The sequence below is a fragment of the Tetrao urogallus genome (genome assembly GCF_951394365.1).
Source record: "Tetrao urogallus genome assembly, chromosome: 4".
In the NCBI taxonomy this organism is placed as follows: domain Eukaryota; kingdom Metazoa; phylum Chordata; class Aves; order Galliformes; family Phasianidae; genus Tetrao; species Tetrao urogallus.
In genome coordinates this window covers 6,046,658-6,060,949 of record NC_136817.1, presented here as the reverse complement: position 1 = coordinate 6,060,949, position 14,292 = coordinate 6,046,658, and the positions used below count along the sequence as shown (strand labels likewise).

Sequence of the window (14,292 nt, the reverse complement as noted above, 5' to 3'; positions counted from 1 at the left end):
CTTTAACTTTCACGTTCACATAATTTATTTTTCTTTTAAATTAATAACATAATCGCTGCATCAGGTCACATGAAACCCAATTCCACTCTCCTCCAAACCCCAGGAAATACAACATCTCCCCAGATGGTAACAGCACAGTCAGCTGGCTTCCAAGCAGTTCAGTGGGCCTGCAGGGCTCTGGGCTTCTACCTCCTGGCAGCTGTCTGCAGAAATGATCAAGCAGACCACCACAAATGGCTACTGCCAGCCTGCTGTTTATGCTTCACTGCACTTCTTTAACAAATGAATTCTTTTTCATTCACGTGTCGATAGATGGAATTCAAATATAATCATTTCCTCAACTTAAGTCAAAACACTACCTGCTCTCTGTTACCCTCGTTATTCTTCATCCAGAATTTTTACTTACAAAACTTGACTCTGCTATCATGCATCAAAAAGCTGTTTTCCTCCCATCACCGACACTGTTATTGGTCAAACACAAATTCCTAGGCTGCATTTCACTTCCACAAATATATTTTCAAAGAAAGAGTAAGTGCAACTAGAGACAAATATTGTCCTCATTTGACATTATTACTCTTGCTAAACATCCCCCTGGACGACAGGTAATAGCTTAGAAATCTAAATTCAGCTTTGTAATTAAGGTATTAGAATACATTCTATTCTGTTCAAACCAGCAGAAGAATCATTTCAGAAAACTTGAACAGCTGACAGTCAGAAGCAGAGCTGTGTTCATGTGAATTACTGAAATTAACTCAGCAGTTCTGCACTGCAGTTTCTGTAAGGAAAATTGATTGAAACTATGACACTTGGCAATTGCTATTGGAATGACAACACTGAGGTTACTACATTCAAATACAGTGTGAATGAGACCATCATTTTCTAAATCATTCTAAATCATCATTTCTAAAACCTAACTATCCCTGGTTTCAAGCACAATATACGATATCCACTTCCCGCATAGATGTTCTGTTCTGGTCAGTCAGAACAGTCAAAAAGCATTCTTCTGAGTCGGTATTGCTACAGAAGTGTTTCCATTAGATCACATCATCTAACAGTGACAGACAGAAAGTTGAATCTAGTAAGTGTGTTTTTTTAAAAAATATGTTTAGAAATCCAGTCTAATAATCCAGTCTGAAACGCAGAGACACATTAAAAAAATGTTGTGAAACATTCTTGTTTAGTACTGGAAAAGATGCTAATAAACAAAACAAAACAAGAACAAAAACCAACCAACCCTGACATAGTAGGTACATAAAATCTTATTTGATCATTTCTGAATATGTTGCACTGGTTGGCAGATGCAGCAGCTTAAAATCATCTACAACCACGAGCAATCAAGATATGGATAACAATACTTCTCTGTATTTCTGAAAGACTGCTTATAAATTAAACTAGAGGAGATGGATTAATAAAGAGATGTTTTCCAGTTGTTCACATTAACTAGGGAAAACAGGAGCTGTCATTATTTTCTATTGACATTTTGATTGAACAATGATTTATTTTCCAGTCTTTTTTCTATTCTGAATATCTGTGTTTTTCTAGCTTTTTTTTTTTTTTTTTTTAAGGTTTCTTGCAATAACATCAATAGCTGTTAGATTCTGAGCCTGTTTACTAAACGTTCATCCATACCAAAGTATCAAATTTGATGTTCTAATTAATTTACACTCCACTCGGAACTGTATCTACTTTTAAAGCAAATACGTTGGAATTCCATCAGTTGAAAGTTTATTAACTTAATAATATTAGCTAGGATTTACTCTAATACAGCAAGAGGGCTTCTTCCAGGATTCTGTTTCAGCATTTCTCCTTCTTAAATCTTCTTTTTTTGTAATGTTTTCTTAATTTATTTTACACTTGGAGAGAGAAGTGATTATTTCACAATGTCACATGTCTCCAAATAAAGACAATGTTTTGTAAATCAGTTACCAAATTGCTCTCTTAATGCGATCACTTCTAAAATACCTTTCAAAACGTCGTCAGTCTTAGCTTTTATCATTATCACAGACTTAATATGTTTGACTTATAAAAATGAATAGAGCAGACAGGCAACCGTTAAATTAGGGATATTCCTCCAGTTAATAAGCTGACCACAAACACAGTCAATGAGAGTTTTTCAAGGATTTTAATATACCTAAAGCACTACTCTCCGTGACATCACAAAGCATGTTTTAAGTTCCTAGGAGTAAGCAGGACAGATTATACTCATCTTAAACTTAGTGACAGAAGCCATTACGACCTCCAGTAAGTGCAGCTACTCTCTGATCAAAAAATAAAAATAAAAAGTGTACTGATGCACAAGGCAGAGATGCAGTTGTCATTATGACAAAACAAGTTAATGATGACAGGACCGGGAAATGTATTGGAAAAAAAAACATCAAAATAATTTAAAAATAAAATGTAAAAAATTTAGTTTTCAAAATATAATAAATATAATATAATGTACCTACGAATGGTTCAATTTACTTGGTTCCATCAGATGTTTGCATATTTTAAGGAACAACAGTTACATCATCTCAGAAAACAAAAATTCCAAAATACAAACATTTATTTTTTTTTACATATCTCATTGCTCTTCACTAGAGCAAGTGCAGTGCTTAGGTATGTAAGTAGTAATTGGTATACAAGTAGCTCAGTGTAGTCTGAAAAAAATATATATATATAAGAAACATCTACATGATCTGAAGTAACCCTTTGGGTTCCACGTGAACGTGAGGAAAAACTTTCCTGTATGGGTGACTGAACAGTAGAACGGGCTGCCCAGACAGCTTGTGGAATCTCCTTCCCTGGAAATTTTCAATAGCCATCTGGGTGATGTGCTCTAAGGCACTCTTACTTGAGCAGCACCAAATGATCTCCAACAGCTCCTTCCAACTTCCATCGTCCTGTGATTAATTTATATTGATCTAGATTCTCATCATTACACGGTGGATTTGAGTGTATGTATAGAAGTGCTCGTGCCTATTTTAAATCTGTTCACTTATCTAACAGGGTCAGTTTAAGGCATTCTCTTAGCTGATGGAATTTATCCAGAAATTTCAAGTGAAATATTTTTCGAGACTACTGTTTTTAGATAAACTGTTCTCAAGAGTAAATTTCCATTTTGCAGATTTTCGTAGCAATGGGATCTGAAATGTTAGCTAGGTAGCCCAAATGGCAGCCCTAGAGAATGTTTTTTTTCCCCTAACTTGCTTGAATTAAGTGATTCAGTTCAAAGAAGCGCCAGAAAAAGCTGTAGTGACTGGAGCTGAAGGGACAGTTAACTGCAAGGAGCTAGGAATGAACAGCCAGGGGCAAGGACTTCTTAAATGAGTTTCTGATATCTTCTTAAACCAAAGACTAAACTGCACTGAGCAAATTGAAATGTTTACGTTTTTCTTCTGTTTTATTATTAGAAATATTGTTTTTAAGTCATTTGAAGTTCTCAATCCCCAGGTGTATGATTCTTAAACCAACCTACAAACATGAATACACCCATCTTTCCTTTTTTAAAGGAAGTTTTCCATGTTATCTGAAAACAATGTGTTTCTGTTGGCTTTTTTTTTTTTTTTAAAGCAAGTTCCCATCTCTGCAGGGCACTCATGAATGGCATTAATAACACCTGACTGAACGCTTAATATGGTTACACATTTCTCCTGCGACCTAAAGTACAAATTTCTCATCCCAACTACAATGTGAACAGACTTCCTCTCATCCATCTACCTCATTTATTTAAACAAAATCTCTTCGGCCCAAGAAGTCTACGTTAACATATTCTCAGCATACCTACCAGCGATGCAAATTTCAGTAATGACTTGCAGATGTAGATGCTATTCTTAATGACTTACTTCTACATAGAAGACAATAGCTTTCAAATGTGACACCCTAAAATGTTGGGGAGAATCTCTCAAGCACTACTTCCAGAAATATAGGAAGACAGAAAATTTTACTTAACAGTCTACCTGATGTAAAATACAACCCTTTACTTGCTTAGCAGCAGCCTATATTCACTAACTTTCTAGTGCTGATTTTGTTTGAGGGACAGTGCAAAGCTTACTACTTTCTGACTTGCCAATTGCTTTCCTTCTGTGGTTAAGTGTTGTCTGTGATTGATTCACTCACTATGTTCATAAGAAAATACACTGACTGCCTCCACTACTTTCATTCTTATTTCATTCGATGAAAGCAAGTACCAAATGACTACATAAAAATCACTGATTCAACTGCTGAAATCATGAACTTTCCCAAGCTAAGCATACAGACCTTATAAATAACTTTAGACCTAGACTAGTCTATCTCAGGTTATTTAGAATCACCAACAGTACCAACTGTTTTAGAAATGCTATTCATTAATTCATTATCAATAAAGTAGTTCATTTGTAGAAGACGAAGTACACAGTGGGCACATCCTTATTGATAGCACAACTCACCTCAACGTATGAGATTGGAAATATTCCTATCTTGTCAGCTAGCATTCCTTCTGCCCAGTTTTCATCCACTCGGCGAATTACAGTCAGAACATCATCCTGTGGGAACATGCAGTGATTACGTCTCCCAACTCTAATTAAACTTCTAATTAAATCTCCCTCCTTAATGCACAGGTAATCAGAGAAAGTCCTACATGGGCTAAAACCTCACAGAAACCATTCTGTAATACAAACATGCCATTCTTGGGGCTGACGTCAGTTCCAGGCGTTCCTTTTCCTATTTTGATGGAGATAAACCAACCACAGCCAATCTCAATTGCCTAGTTTGTCATTCATACCAGACTTCCGGGCATGTTCAGTTTGTTGTGCTCTATCAACCTCCCTTTTAAATGTTGGCATTCATCCACAGGATCTCTATTTTCATTTATTTATTTTTACATCTCATTATCTAACGTTCCATAGATGTTGCTCTTCTACTTAAACATCCAGGAGCACTGGTAAGTGGCATGACTTCTTACAGATATATCCCAAGCTTGTGTTTCTAGATATGGCTCTGAGCACAATCCAAAAACTGCATCACGTGCATATTAAAAACTGTTATACTGAGATTCATATTTATTTTGTAGCTAAGTTAAAGCACGTGGAAACATAAGATGCTAATTCAAGCACGAGTGTGCATCAAAAATACAGTTTGCCAACAACTTAATCAAAATATGCAATCTCACAACAATTATTCTCAACATTAAGTTCTGTGAAGTAAAAACCACAGCCTGACCACATGTACTTTCGCTAATTTCACAGAAAGAGATAAAACCTTTTGCTTTTAGAACTGTAGCCATCCTTTCCGTTTTCAGTAGGCAAGGATGAAAATGCAATTAGCTCACATTTGATCCTGAAACATTTTTGTGCAACCTAATAAAGAATCAGAAGCAAAAAACAGAACAGCTCTGATTTCTCTTAAAACACAGCCTTCAGGGATGGACAATTACAACAGAAACAAGTTAAGAATGTCACATCCTCCAAAAGGCAATTAGTGATATTACAGAATGACAAAGCTAAGTACTGCTTTGTATTTAGTATCTAGAGCCTAAAAATCATACAAAATGTGTAGCTGAAAACTAATATCAAGAATTTCTTTTGAAGACGGAACACTTAATTCATAGGTTATTTCTTGGAGATTAAGAATGCAACTCCTGTAATTATGACAAGTTCCACCTACAAAAATAAAACCTTAGAGAAATCGTATGCAACTCAGAAAGAAAAGGCAGGCAAAACTCATCTACGTAAGAGAAAATACCCACAAAATTATCTGCCCTTCTCATATTTGTACAGATCCATTAAAAATGCGGACAAGTCTACATACATTTTATCATTTCTTTTGAAAGCGACTGAAATTATTCAAAGAAAATATTTATTTTATTCACATTTTACCTTTGCAAATGGCAAACAGTCCTTATCTGCTTCCTTGTCTTTTACTTCAAAGTCATAAAGTGCTTTGCACTGAGGCGGAGGTTGAGGTAAAGGTTTAATAATCTGAACGAAGTTGGTAGGAAAAAAGCCATGGACGCCATTGACTTCGCCATGATACCAATTTTCATCCACCTGTCGACGCAAAATGATGATGTCTCCTTTACTGAACTTAAGATCTCCAGGTTCTTTTCCCTCATAGTTGTACAATGCTTTGGCACATGGTAACTGAGGTACACCCTAAAGAAGACAAAAAAGAAAAGACCAGTAGAATTAGGGAAGTATCACAACATAAAATTCATATTACGTTCTCTGAGGGATGATGAATAAAAGTAAACACAGAAAATTGAAAAGTAAAATTATACGTAATAGAAGACCGCTAGGCTTTATCAGTTCAATATAAAAATAAAAGGGTGAGGGAGGGGAAGGAGCACTTTTGGAAACTATTCTGACCACTTGAGAGAGATGACAAAAATTCTGCTAGAAAATACAGCATTAGAATAACAAATCTGCTATGAGACCTTAGAGGCACGTTTTCTGCCTGTCTGGCTTGCTTACTAACGATGAAGATGAGGACATAAGGGAGGTGTTTTCCAGCCTGAAAAACAAATCTCACTTTATTAAAGATGAGAGCTTTCATCCTGAACAACTACTTTTATTTATTTCTCAAACATAGCTGAAAAGAATTACTGAAAAAATCAGTTTAAACGGAATACCCTTGGTTTTTCTTCCAATTCCTCCATAATATCTGAAAACTGTAGGTAACCGGTGCTGCTCTTGAATGCATGTGAGAATTACAAAACAATACTGTAATCCCTCCTTACAGAGTAAACCATAAAACTCTACCATTAGAGATACTTCTTTCAAAACTTTCTTCTCTAATGATGAATATTCAGAAGAGGGTGCAACCCTTCACTAATGTAAGCAGCAGTAACTCGCATTACCAACACAGTTTTTCCATGCAAAAGACAGCATTTATAGTCAGCAACACACAATATTTTTTCTTCTTTATGGAACTGTATTGAAGATCTAATGGAAAAGACAAATTGTAATGAAATTCAGTGCTGGCAATATTACTCAGAAAGGTCTACACCGTGGTATGTCTCTGCTCTACCAGCACACCGCACATACAATTGCAGTTTGCAATTTATCTCAAGAGGAACACAACGCAAGGAAATTCTGAGAAGGAATTACCACTCAGAGTCTGAGTAATTAGACAGGAGGCAGAGCATGGATAATTTATTTCATATTTACCACTTGAAATTTTATCTTTCCGTGGAATCCAGTTTCGTTGGTCTCTCTCAAGTCCTGTGCATGACTTCACAATTGCAGTAACGATGTTATTTTGAAGGTATTATTTATTTGTAATTATACTACACAGTTTTCTTTCTATATCGAAGTCAAAGGATCCTCATATATACATACACAAACATATGCACAGATGAACTTGATTTACATAGCAATAAGGCAAGCCACAGTTTGTTCTATTGCAGCTAGAATGGGCACTAAATCCTTTATGCTATCACTATTCATGTAACTGTTGACAAAAATCTGGACATCTTCAGACTGATGAAAACAATACATGCTTCCGTGATCACACTTAACAGCACTGAAGCACATTATAAGCAGTAACAGCACACTCTGTATGAGTCCAGATAGGGAAAAAGACAAAGATATCAACTAGAGAATTTGTGCGCTCTAAATGGTTGAAGGGGAAATTCATGGCCACAGAAGCAGCATGCCTCTGTATAACAAAGGAAGCACTGTCTGCTCATCCGTTTCCTTCCCCAGTAAGGCAAACAAGCTAACAAAAAAACCTGCTGCACTTCACAGATTATGATCCCAAGAACTACTTGGCAGAAAGAGGACATCCAGCAGTCATGGCTAGGAGAAGACAGTCTCTATCTTGCACTGAGGAGAATAACTGGAGTTGTCCCATGATAAAGTCACCTGTCTCCCTATGTTAGGAAAGAACTTTTACCACTGCTTAGAAAAAAAAAATCCCTTTTTGGATACACAAACAAAGCCAGAATAGGAGTGCCAGTGGAACAAATTACGTCGAAGTAAACTCAGCATTGTGCTTATACAGTTTATCACAAAGTCCCGCATGAACGAAGCTTCAAACACACAAACGCTGAAGCAATCCGAAAAAGACAGACAGAAACTGCCTTCTGCAAAAGACGAAGCAGGATGAAAAAGATGAAGCAGGAGGAACGTGTTGCACACAGGCACACGCGCTCAGGACACAGCCCCCAGCCACACTGCCTCGCTGCTCGGCCTCCCCTCCGCCTGCTCACCAGGATAGCCGGCCGCAGCAATAACGCTGAGCCAGACTTTCCAGCTCGCTCCCTGCCTTTCGCTTGGCTACACTTGAAAGGAAGGCTTTGGAAGAAAAACTTTACAGGCTACCCTGAGGTTTACAGCTGCCATTTACCCCGGAGCTGTTTGAGAAAGCAACCCAAGTACAGACAAAAACATTCTCGGAAATTAAAAGTTGAAGCCCAGAAAGACACCGTGCAAAACAGGTTTCTTAGAATTATTCCCTTAGTCATCTTTGTGGAATTAAAAATGCTTGCATATAAACAGCTTAAATTTAGTTTTAGCTCAGACACAGATACACGTAATTTTTCACTTGCGAGATTCCTTTACAGAAGAAATGTGGTGACATCAAAACAAGCAGCCCAACAAGAGTACCAAGAAGTGCATGCATATTTATTTGTATGAGGCTAGGATTTCTTAAGCTTCCTCGTGTTTCTTCCCATCCAGATACTTAGCCTTAGAAACCGACAGAAATTCCTTGCAATTCCCCACGGATTTACAGTTTCTCTTCAGTCACCTTATTTCTAACTTGCTTTCACCTTCTTAACAGACAGTACGCAACTGTATGTATTTTTCATGCGCTTAAGCCAAGAGAAACTTATGCCATGGGAACACGAGATCCGATTTCCTTTCAACAAGAAGTTTCTGTGGCAGAAGCCCAAAAGTAAATATGCTTACACTGGCATAAAACAGAGTTCATTGTGTAACTTTTTTCACTTGGAGAACCGGCAAAAGCTGAAGGAGCACAAGAACGACCTCCTACTCCTGCCCCACAACAAGAGCGTTTTCTACGGTCAGTTCTCCTCACCAGCCTCTGCTGCAGCACGGCTGGTCATCTAGGATGGATTCCTCCTGCTGCCAGGCTGCAGTTTGGCTTAGGAATTCCTCCAAACCAGGTGAACTTACCTACACTATGTACAGAGCTTTCAGCTATCCCACATTCCCAGACACTGAGTGTCTTCAAGGGAGCAGGCTGTCTTCTTTTTACAGAGCACCGGACAGACAAAAAAGCTTTCTGGAACTGTCTAGGTGCAAAAGCAAACCACTGTCTACCTCCAAAAAAGACAGCCTGCTCTTACAATTCAGCAGCAGTTTCTACGCCCAGATTCCCTATATAACTGCTGCCTTTCCATTGCAATATGCATTTGGGTCCTTACTATAAGAGGATCTTTAATTATCAACAGTTACTTGTGATTTTATTACAGGTAAAGGCAGAAACATTATCTTCCTCCATGTTTTTACTTGCTTTTCCATCGAGTTCCTAAACCTATCTAAGTCACATAAATATCCAACACAAGATGAGGAATCGATTACTGAAAATCTCCAATTACACAGCAATAGAAAGTACAATAATTTTAGTGTTATAGAGGTACTTTTATTGGTGCAACATATATATTTATTTTTTGCCTTGAGAACCAGTACTGTAAGACATACTCAGTCGTCAATAAAAGTAAGAAAGGTGTTAACATGCTACAGCAAACATACAGTCAGCTTGTTCTGAAGGCAGATTTGGGTCGAGCAAATTCTTTGTATGTATGCTCTCCAGCAAATGCAGGTATACCCAAGATTTCATTTTCTGACGCCTACTGAAAAAAAATGCTTTTCAGTGAGAGTATTGTTCCTTTCAATTTTCTAGTTGCTTCTTTACCTTGCCTCAGATCTTTCAATTTTCCTTTCCTGCCTTGTTTACCGCTCAGTCCTAACCACAAAATCATCCTATCTGACAGCTGGCTTTACAGATAACACAAACCCAGAGATTTAACATTTTCAACTAAATCTCCCCATTTCTTTTTGAGTTCTAGGACACAAAGCGTTTCTACTGTCCAAGAAGAATCCTAAAAGCACTTTTTTTTTTCCCCCCCTTATTCAAGGAATGACAGAAACAAAGTCAAATTTGTTCAAAGAAAGGCCTCAGCGAAGCACTATCAACCTGCATCCAACACGACATTAATAATGGAATATATTTTACACACTTATAACACCACAACTTTTTTGGAAGACTGCAGAGGTCCTGAGTGCAAATTCAATGTTTTCTAGTTAGAGAGCTTCTGTACTAACAGCAGTATAAATGATAAAAACGTGAGACACTTCCACGTCAGGAGGTTCTACCAAACTGCCAGCATGCTGCAGCATCCATTAAAACAAATCTTTGGGATTCACATGATGTGAATTATTATTGCTGAACATCATCATGAGAAACTATCAGACAGATCACTTTTTTCCTAATGACAGTTGATTAGATTTGGGAAGTAGGCAATGCTCGTGTTGGCAGCTACATTCATTTCTACTAGCTTATGAGATAGCTGTTCTAGTTCTCATTCTTCTCAGTAGAGTTATAAAACAACCTCACATTTGATTTAATAAAGTAAAAAGATTTACGATTGTTTTGAAATGCCTTATCTAAAGATGGTTACTCACAACTCAGTACAGTTCTTTATTTTAGTAAAAGTAGCTTTTCAAAATAAATAGCTAGCCAGGTTACCCCTGAAATCCATCACTTTTGTGCAAATTAGCAGTGCCCTACACCACAACTCTGAAGCAAACTTACGTCAGAAAAAAAATAGGATGCAGTATAAGAGGTACAATCACATCAACATAGTTCTTATACTTTTGGAGAAGCTGAACAAATCAGACAGGAAAAATATTAGATTAATGAAGAAACTAGACGCTATTTTTACTATTATTTAATTCAACAGTCAAGTTAAAGCAGACCTTCAAAGCTTCTCTGCTAAGTGCCACAGAACACTGTAATTTCTTTCTGTTCTAACCTAATTCTTGACACCAATCCCAGTACTAGATGTATCAGAACAGTGCTCAGAGGAAAGCACGTTGACTTTCAGGTTTCAGTCGCTTAACAGCTTGGAGTTGCATGCACTGCTACAGCCCTTTGGCTGCCCAACTCTTGCAAGGTCTTTACCAGCTAACTTGCTCTTGGCAACTTTGAGCAGAACTCCGCAAGACAGGATCAGAAAAACCCTGCACTTTGCAGAAAGGTTGCATCTCTCTTACTGGAACACCTTTCATATCTTCTTTTGAGTAAACTACCATTGGTAATTCAAAGTAACAGGGTTGGTTTGTGAAAGATTTTTTTGCTTCCTCTGCCTCAAATGTTTCTAGCATACACAGAAGATAATTCAGCATTTTTTTCTTGTCTGATGTCAAGAAATAAATACAAGGTTGTTTACTATAAGAATGAGAAACTGTCGCCCACAAAGGTGTTGAAATTAAAAGCTGGAATACAAGAGAATGTAAGGAATTTAAAAATATTGCCTTAGGGCCAAAACAGACTAATAGCATGGAAGGTTAGAAAGGGACATTTACAAAGCTTCCCAAAGGCACTTCGCTCAGTTTCTGTGCAGTACCTGTGTTTTTGTAAACTTCTTTTAAAATGAAAACCTGAGCGTCTTCAGAATGCCAGCTTCCTGAGCACATTTAGAATTCTTTCACAACCCCAAGTTTCCACCACTTCACAAAACACATTATTTGCTCACATTAAAAAAAAAAAAAAAGTTAATCTACTTAACGCAGAAGAGATTGCAACATTTGATTTACCAACACAGCACTGAAACACAGGAGGCCCTGTCCCTGCATGAGGGGACTGGTGTTTCAGCTTAAGTATCAACAGCCCCAAAGGGTTTATCAGCAATGTGGAAATTTGACAGTAACACTCTGTATGGTTCTAAAAGGTTTTACGCTTTGAATACAAGCATAAACAAACTTTGCTCGCTGTGATATGAAGATCAGTCTGTTTACTTACTGCACTAAGAAAAGCAGAGAGAATTCCACACATAAAGATACACATAAAGAAAAAAAAAGAAAAATTATATTGCCAAGAGCAAAGTCGTACTGAGCTTTGAAGGTGAGGAGTCCGAACACGATATAGAAGCAGCAAAGCCAGCAAGTGACTGAACTAGCAAGTGACTTTGTAAGTTCATTCTTGATGAGCTCAGCATGAAGAAACATACCTTTAATCTCTGAAATACTTTGCAGCCTAGAATTAGGCTATGGGAAAAAACAGTAGCAAATGAGCAGGTTGCTGCATTTTTTTTTTTGTGAAATTCTATCAAGGTTGTGACTATATTTGAGCATATTTGGTTTTCATCAGGTTCAGGTGCTAAAGCCAAAACAGTATCAGGACTGAAATTAAAACTGTTCTGTCAACTAAATTGAAAAAAAACAAAGTAATCACACACAGCCCTCATATGTGAATTGGATTTGAAAAAAAAAAAAAAAAAAAAAGCATCTGACATCCTACTACCTGATGAGAAAGTGTTTTAAGGCTTATTTCCTGTCACCTTCAGTGTTTTGCAAATGTTCAGCTGCCTGCCAAATCATCTGGATGAACTCAACATTTCTGTCACACACTGTTGTAGTCTGGTGTCACATAGATACCTTCTGCCAGGAGAGACTTCTTCTAAACTCAATTTGGAAGCAACACAATGTCTCCTGAGACTCTGTCACTTCCTTGAAGTTCTTTTGGAACCAGCTTCATTTCTTTTAATGCTCTGACTTCCAAACAGCCCTGTGCCTACAGCAAAGATGTGTGCTAATTTTAGTCTTCTCTGTCGTACACGCTAATGTATGCATGCAGTGTGCACAGAGTAAGTGACAAACTCCATTTGCTATTTTTTTTTTATTTTTTTTTTTATTTTATTTTTTTTTTTTTTAATGTATCCTTCAATTTTTTCTTGCCTTCTCCTTGAAGCAGCTGGTTGGTCTTTTGAAAAGGCAACTAATCCTAGCCAAATTGCAGTTTTCTTAAGAGAAATGTTCCTTATTGTAACAGAAGAGCTGAATAAGCCTGAAAAACACTACATTAACATTTATCTTTTGTGCAGTGACAAGCTAGAGCTTGCCCCTCACAATCCCTTCAGCTAGAATGTAAAAGGTAAATGAATGGCCCAGCTATCGTGTGCCTTCTGCTGAGTGTAGCCCTACTAGAAGAGATTAGAATCCATTACATACCATGAAACACAGCACCACACTTCATGTTTCACACTGTTCAAATGAACGGTTTTAGCATGGAAGTAATGGTGCAGAATGCAAAACCAATCAACGTGTCTGGAGTTGATCAAGTCTGAACTGGTTCACAGGCATTTCTTCGACATACCTTGCATCACCACACTCCCTTTTGCTGTTCCTGCTCCTTTGGGGAAGCCCTTCTTTCTGCCATCTGCAGTCTCTCCATCTGCAGGTCTACAGGCTTTGGCTTCCTCATTTCCATACCTACACACTAAGTGCTGTCAAATGCACCAAGCTCTATCCATCCCTGTTCCCATCCTCCCCACGCCCTCCCTTGTGAAATGGTGCTCAGTGGGGAGTTCCTGCCACCTCCCTCCAGGCCCACCCCACTCCTTGCCTCAGCCTGGACCAGATCTCCTGCTCTCCTGGGCTCTGGTGCCACCCCGCAAACCCATTTCCAGTAGTACCTGACCACTTCTGAAAGCATGGCAGAAAATCCAACTGTGAATGTTCATTAACACTTCATTCCACTGAGAGCCGCTACTGACTTCAGGAGGGAACTAACAACTAAATAAGGCGTTACTTCCGTGGAATGTGGCCAGATTTTCTTCCGAATTGCAAAGCTCTACAATGTCTTCAATGGCAAGGGGTGCTTAATCTTTCTTTAATCTAATCAGTTCACATAAGCAAAATCTCTCTTTTTTTACTACTCATTTTCAAATTACTACTCATTACTCCATGGACAAAGGCAACAAGAGTAACACAAAGGGTCCATGAAGCAGAACCGGGTGTTTCAGCACAGACACGAAAGGATTTGCCACTCTGCGTTCAAATGCAGTTATTCATATCAAAGAGGTTTGTTAGATTTCATTTTGGACATTACAGGTGAACAAGAGTTAGAAATGCTAAGAAATCAGGCCTACACTGAAGAGACAACCTGGTCATTCGCACTATTTTACCACAGAAGCACTGCCAGAATTTTAATCCACAGAGGTCTGCTTACACAACTTCTACTTCTCGACTCCACTTGCATTGCTGACATGGTATTATTTCTCGGTAACAACAAACAGGACCAATTTCACAACCCCACAGACATAAGAAATATTTTAACTATTCACATGAATTGTCTTTCAGTAACTGT

General features: G+C 37.9%; 1 protein-coding gene across 1 annotated transcript in view; it reads right to left on the bottom strand.

The window, feature by feature from the left end:
• The window catches only part of SH3RF1 (SH3 domain containing ring finger 1), a gene marked incomplete at both ends in the record, with an annotated part of 71,305 nt that overhangs the window by 23,049 nt on the left and 33,964 nt on the right, over window positions 1–14,292 (bottom strand). Inside the window, 2 exons of the mRNA XM_079534536.1 lie at window positions 4,407–4,502; window positions 5,835–6,110. Coding sequence (XP_079390662.1) covers window positions 4,407–4,502; window positions 5,835–6,110 — 372 coding nt within the window. The remainder of the gene's footprint in view (window positions 1–4,406; window positions 4,503–5,834; window positions 6,111–14,292) is intronic.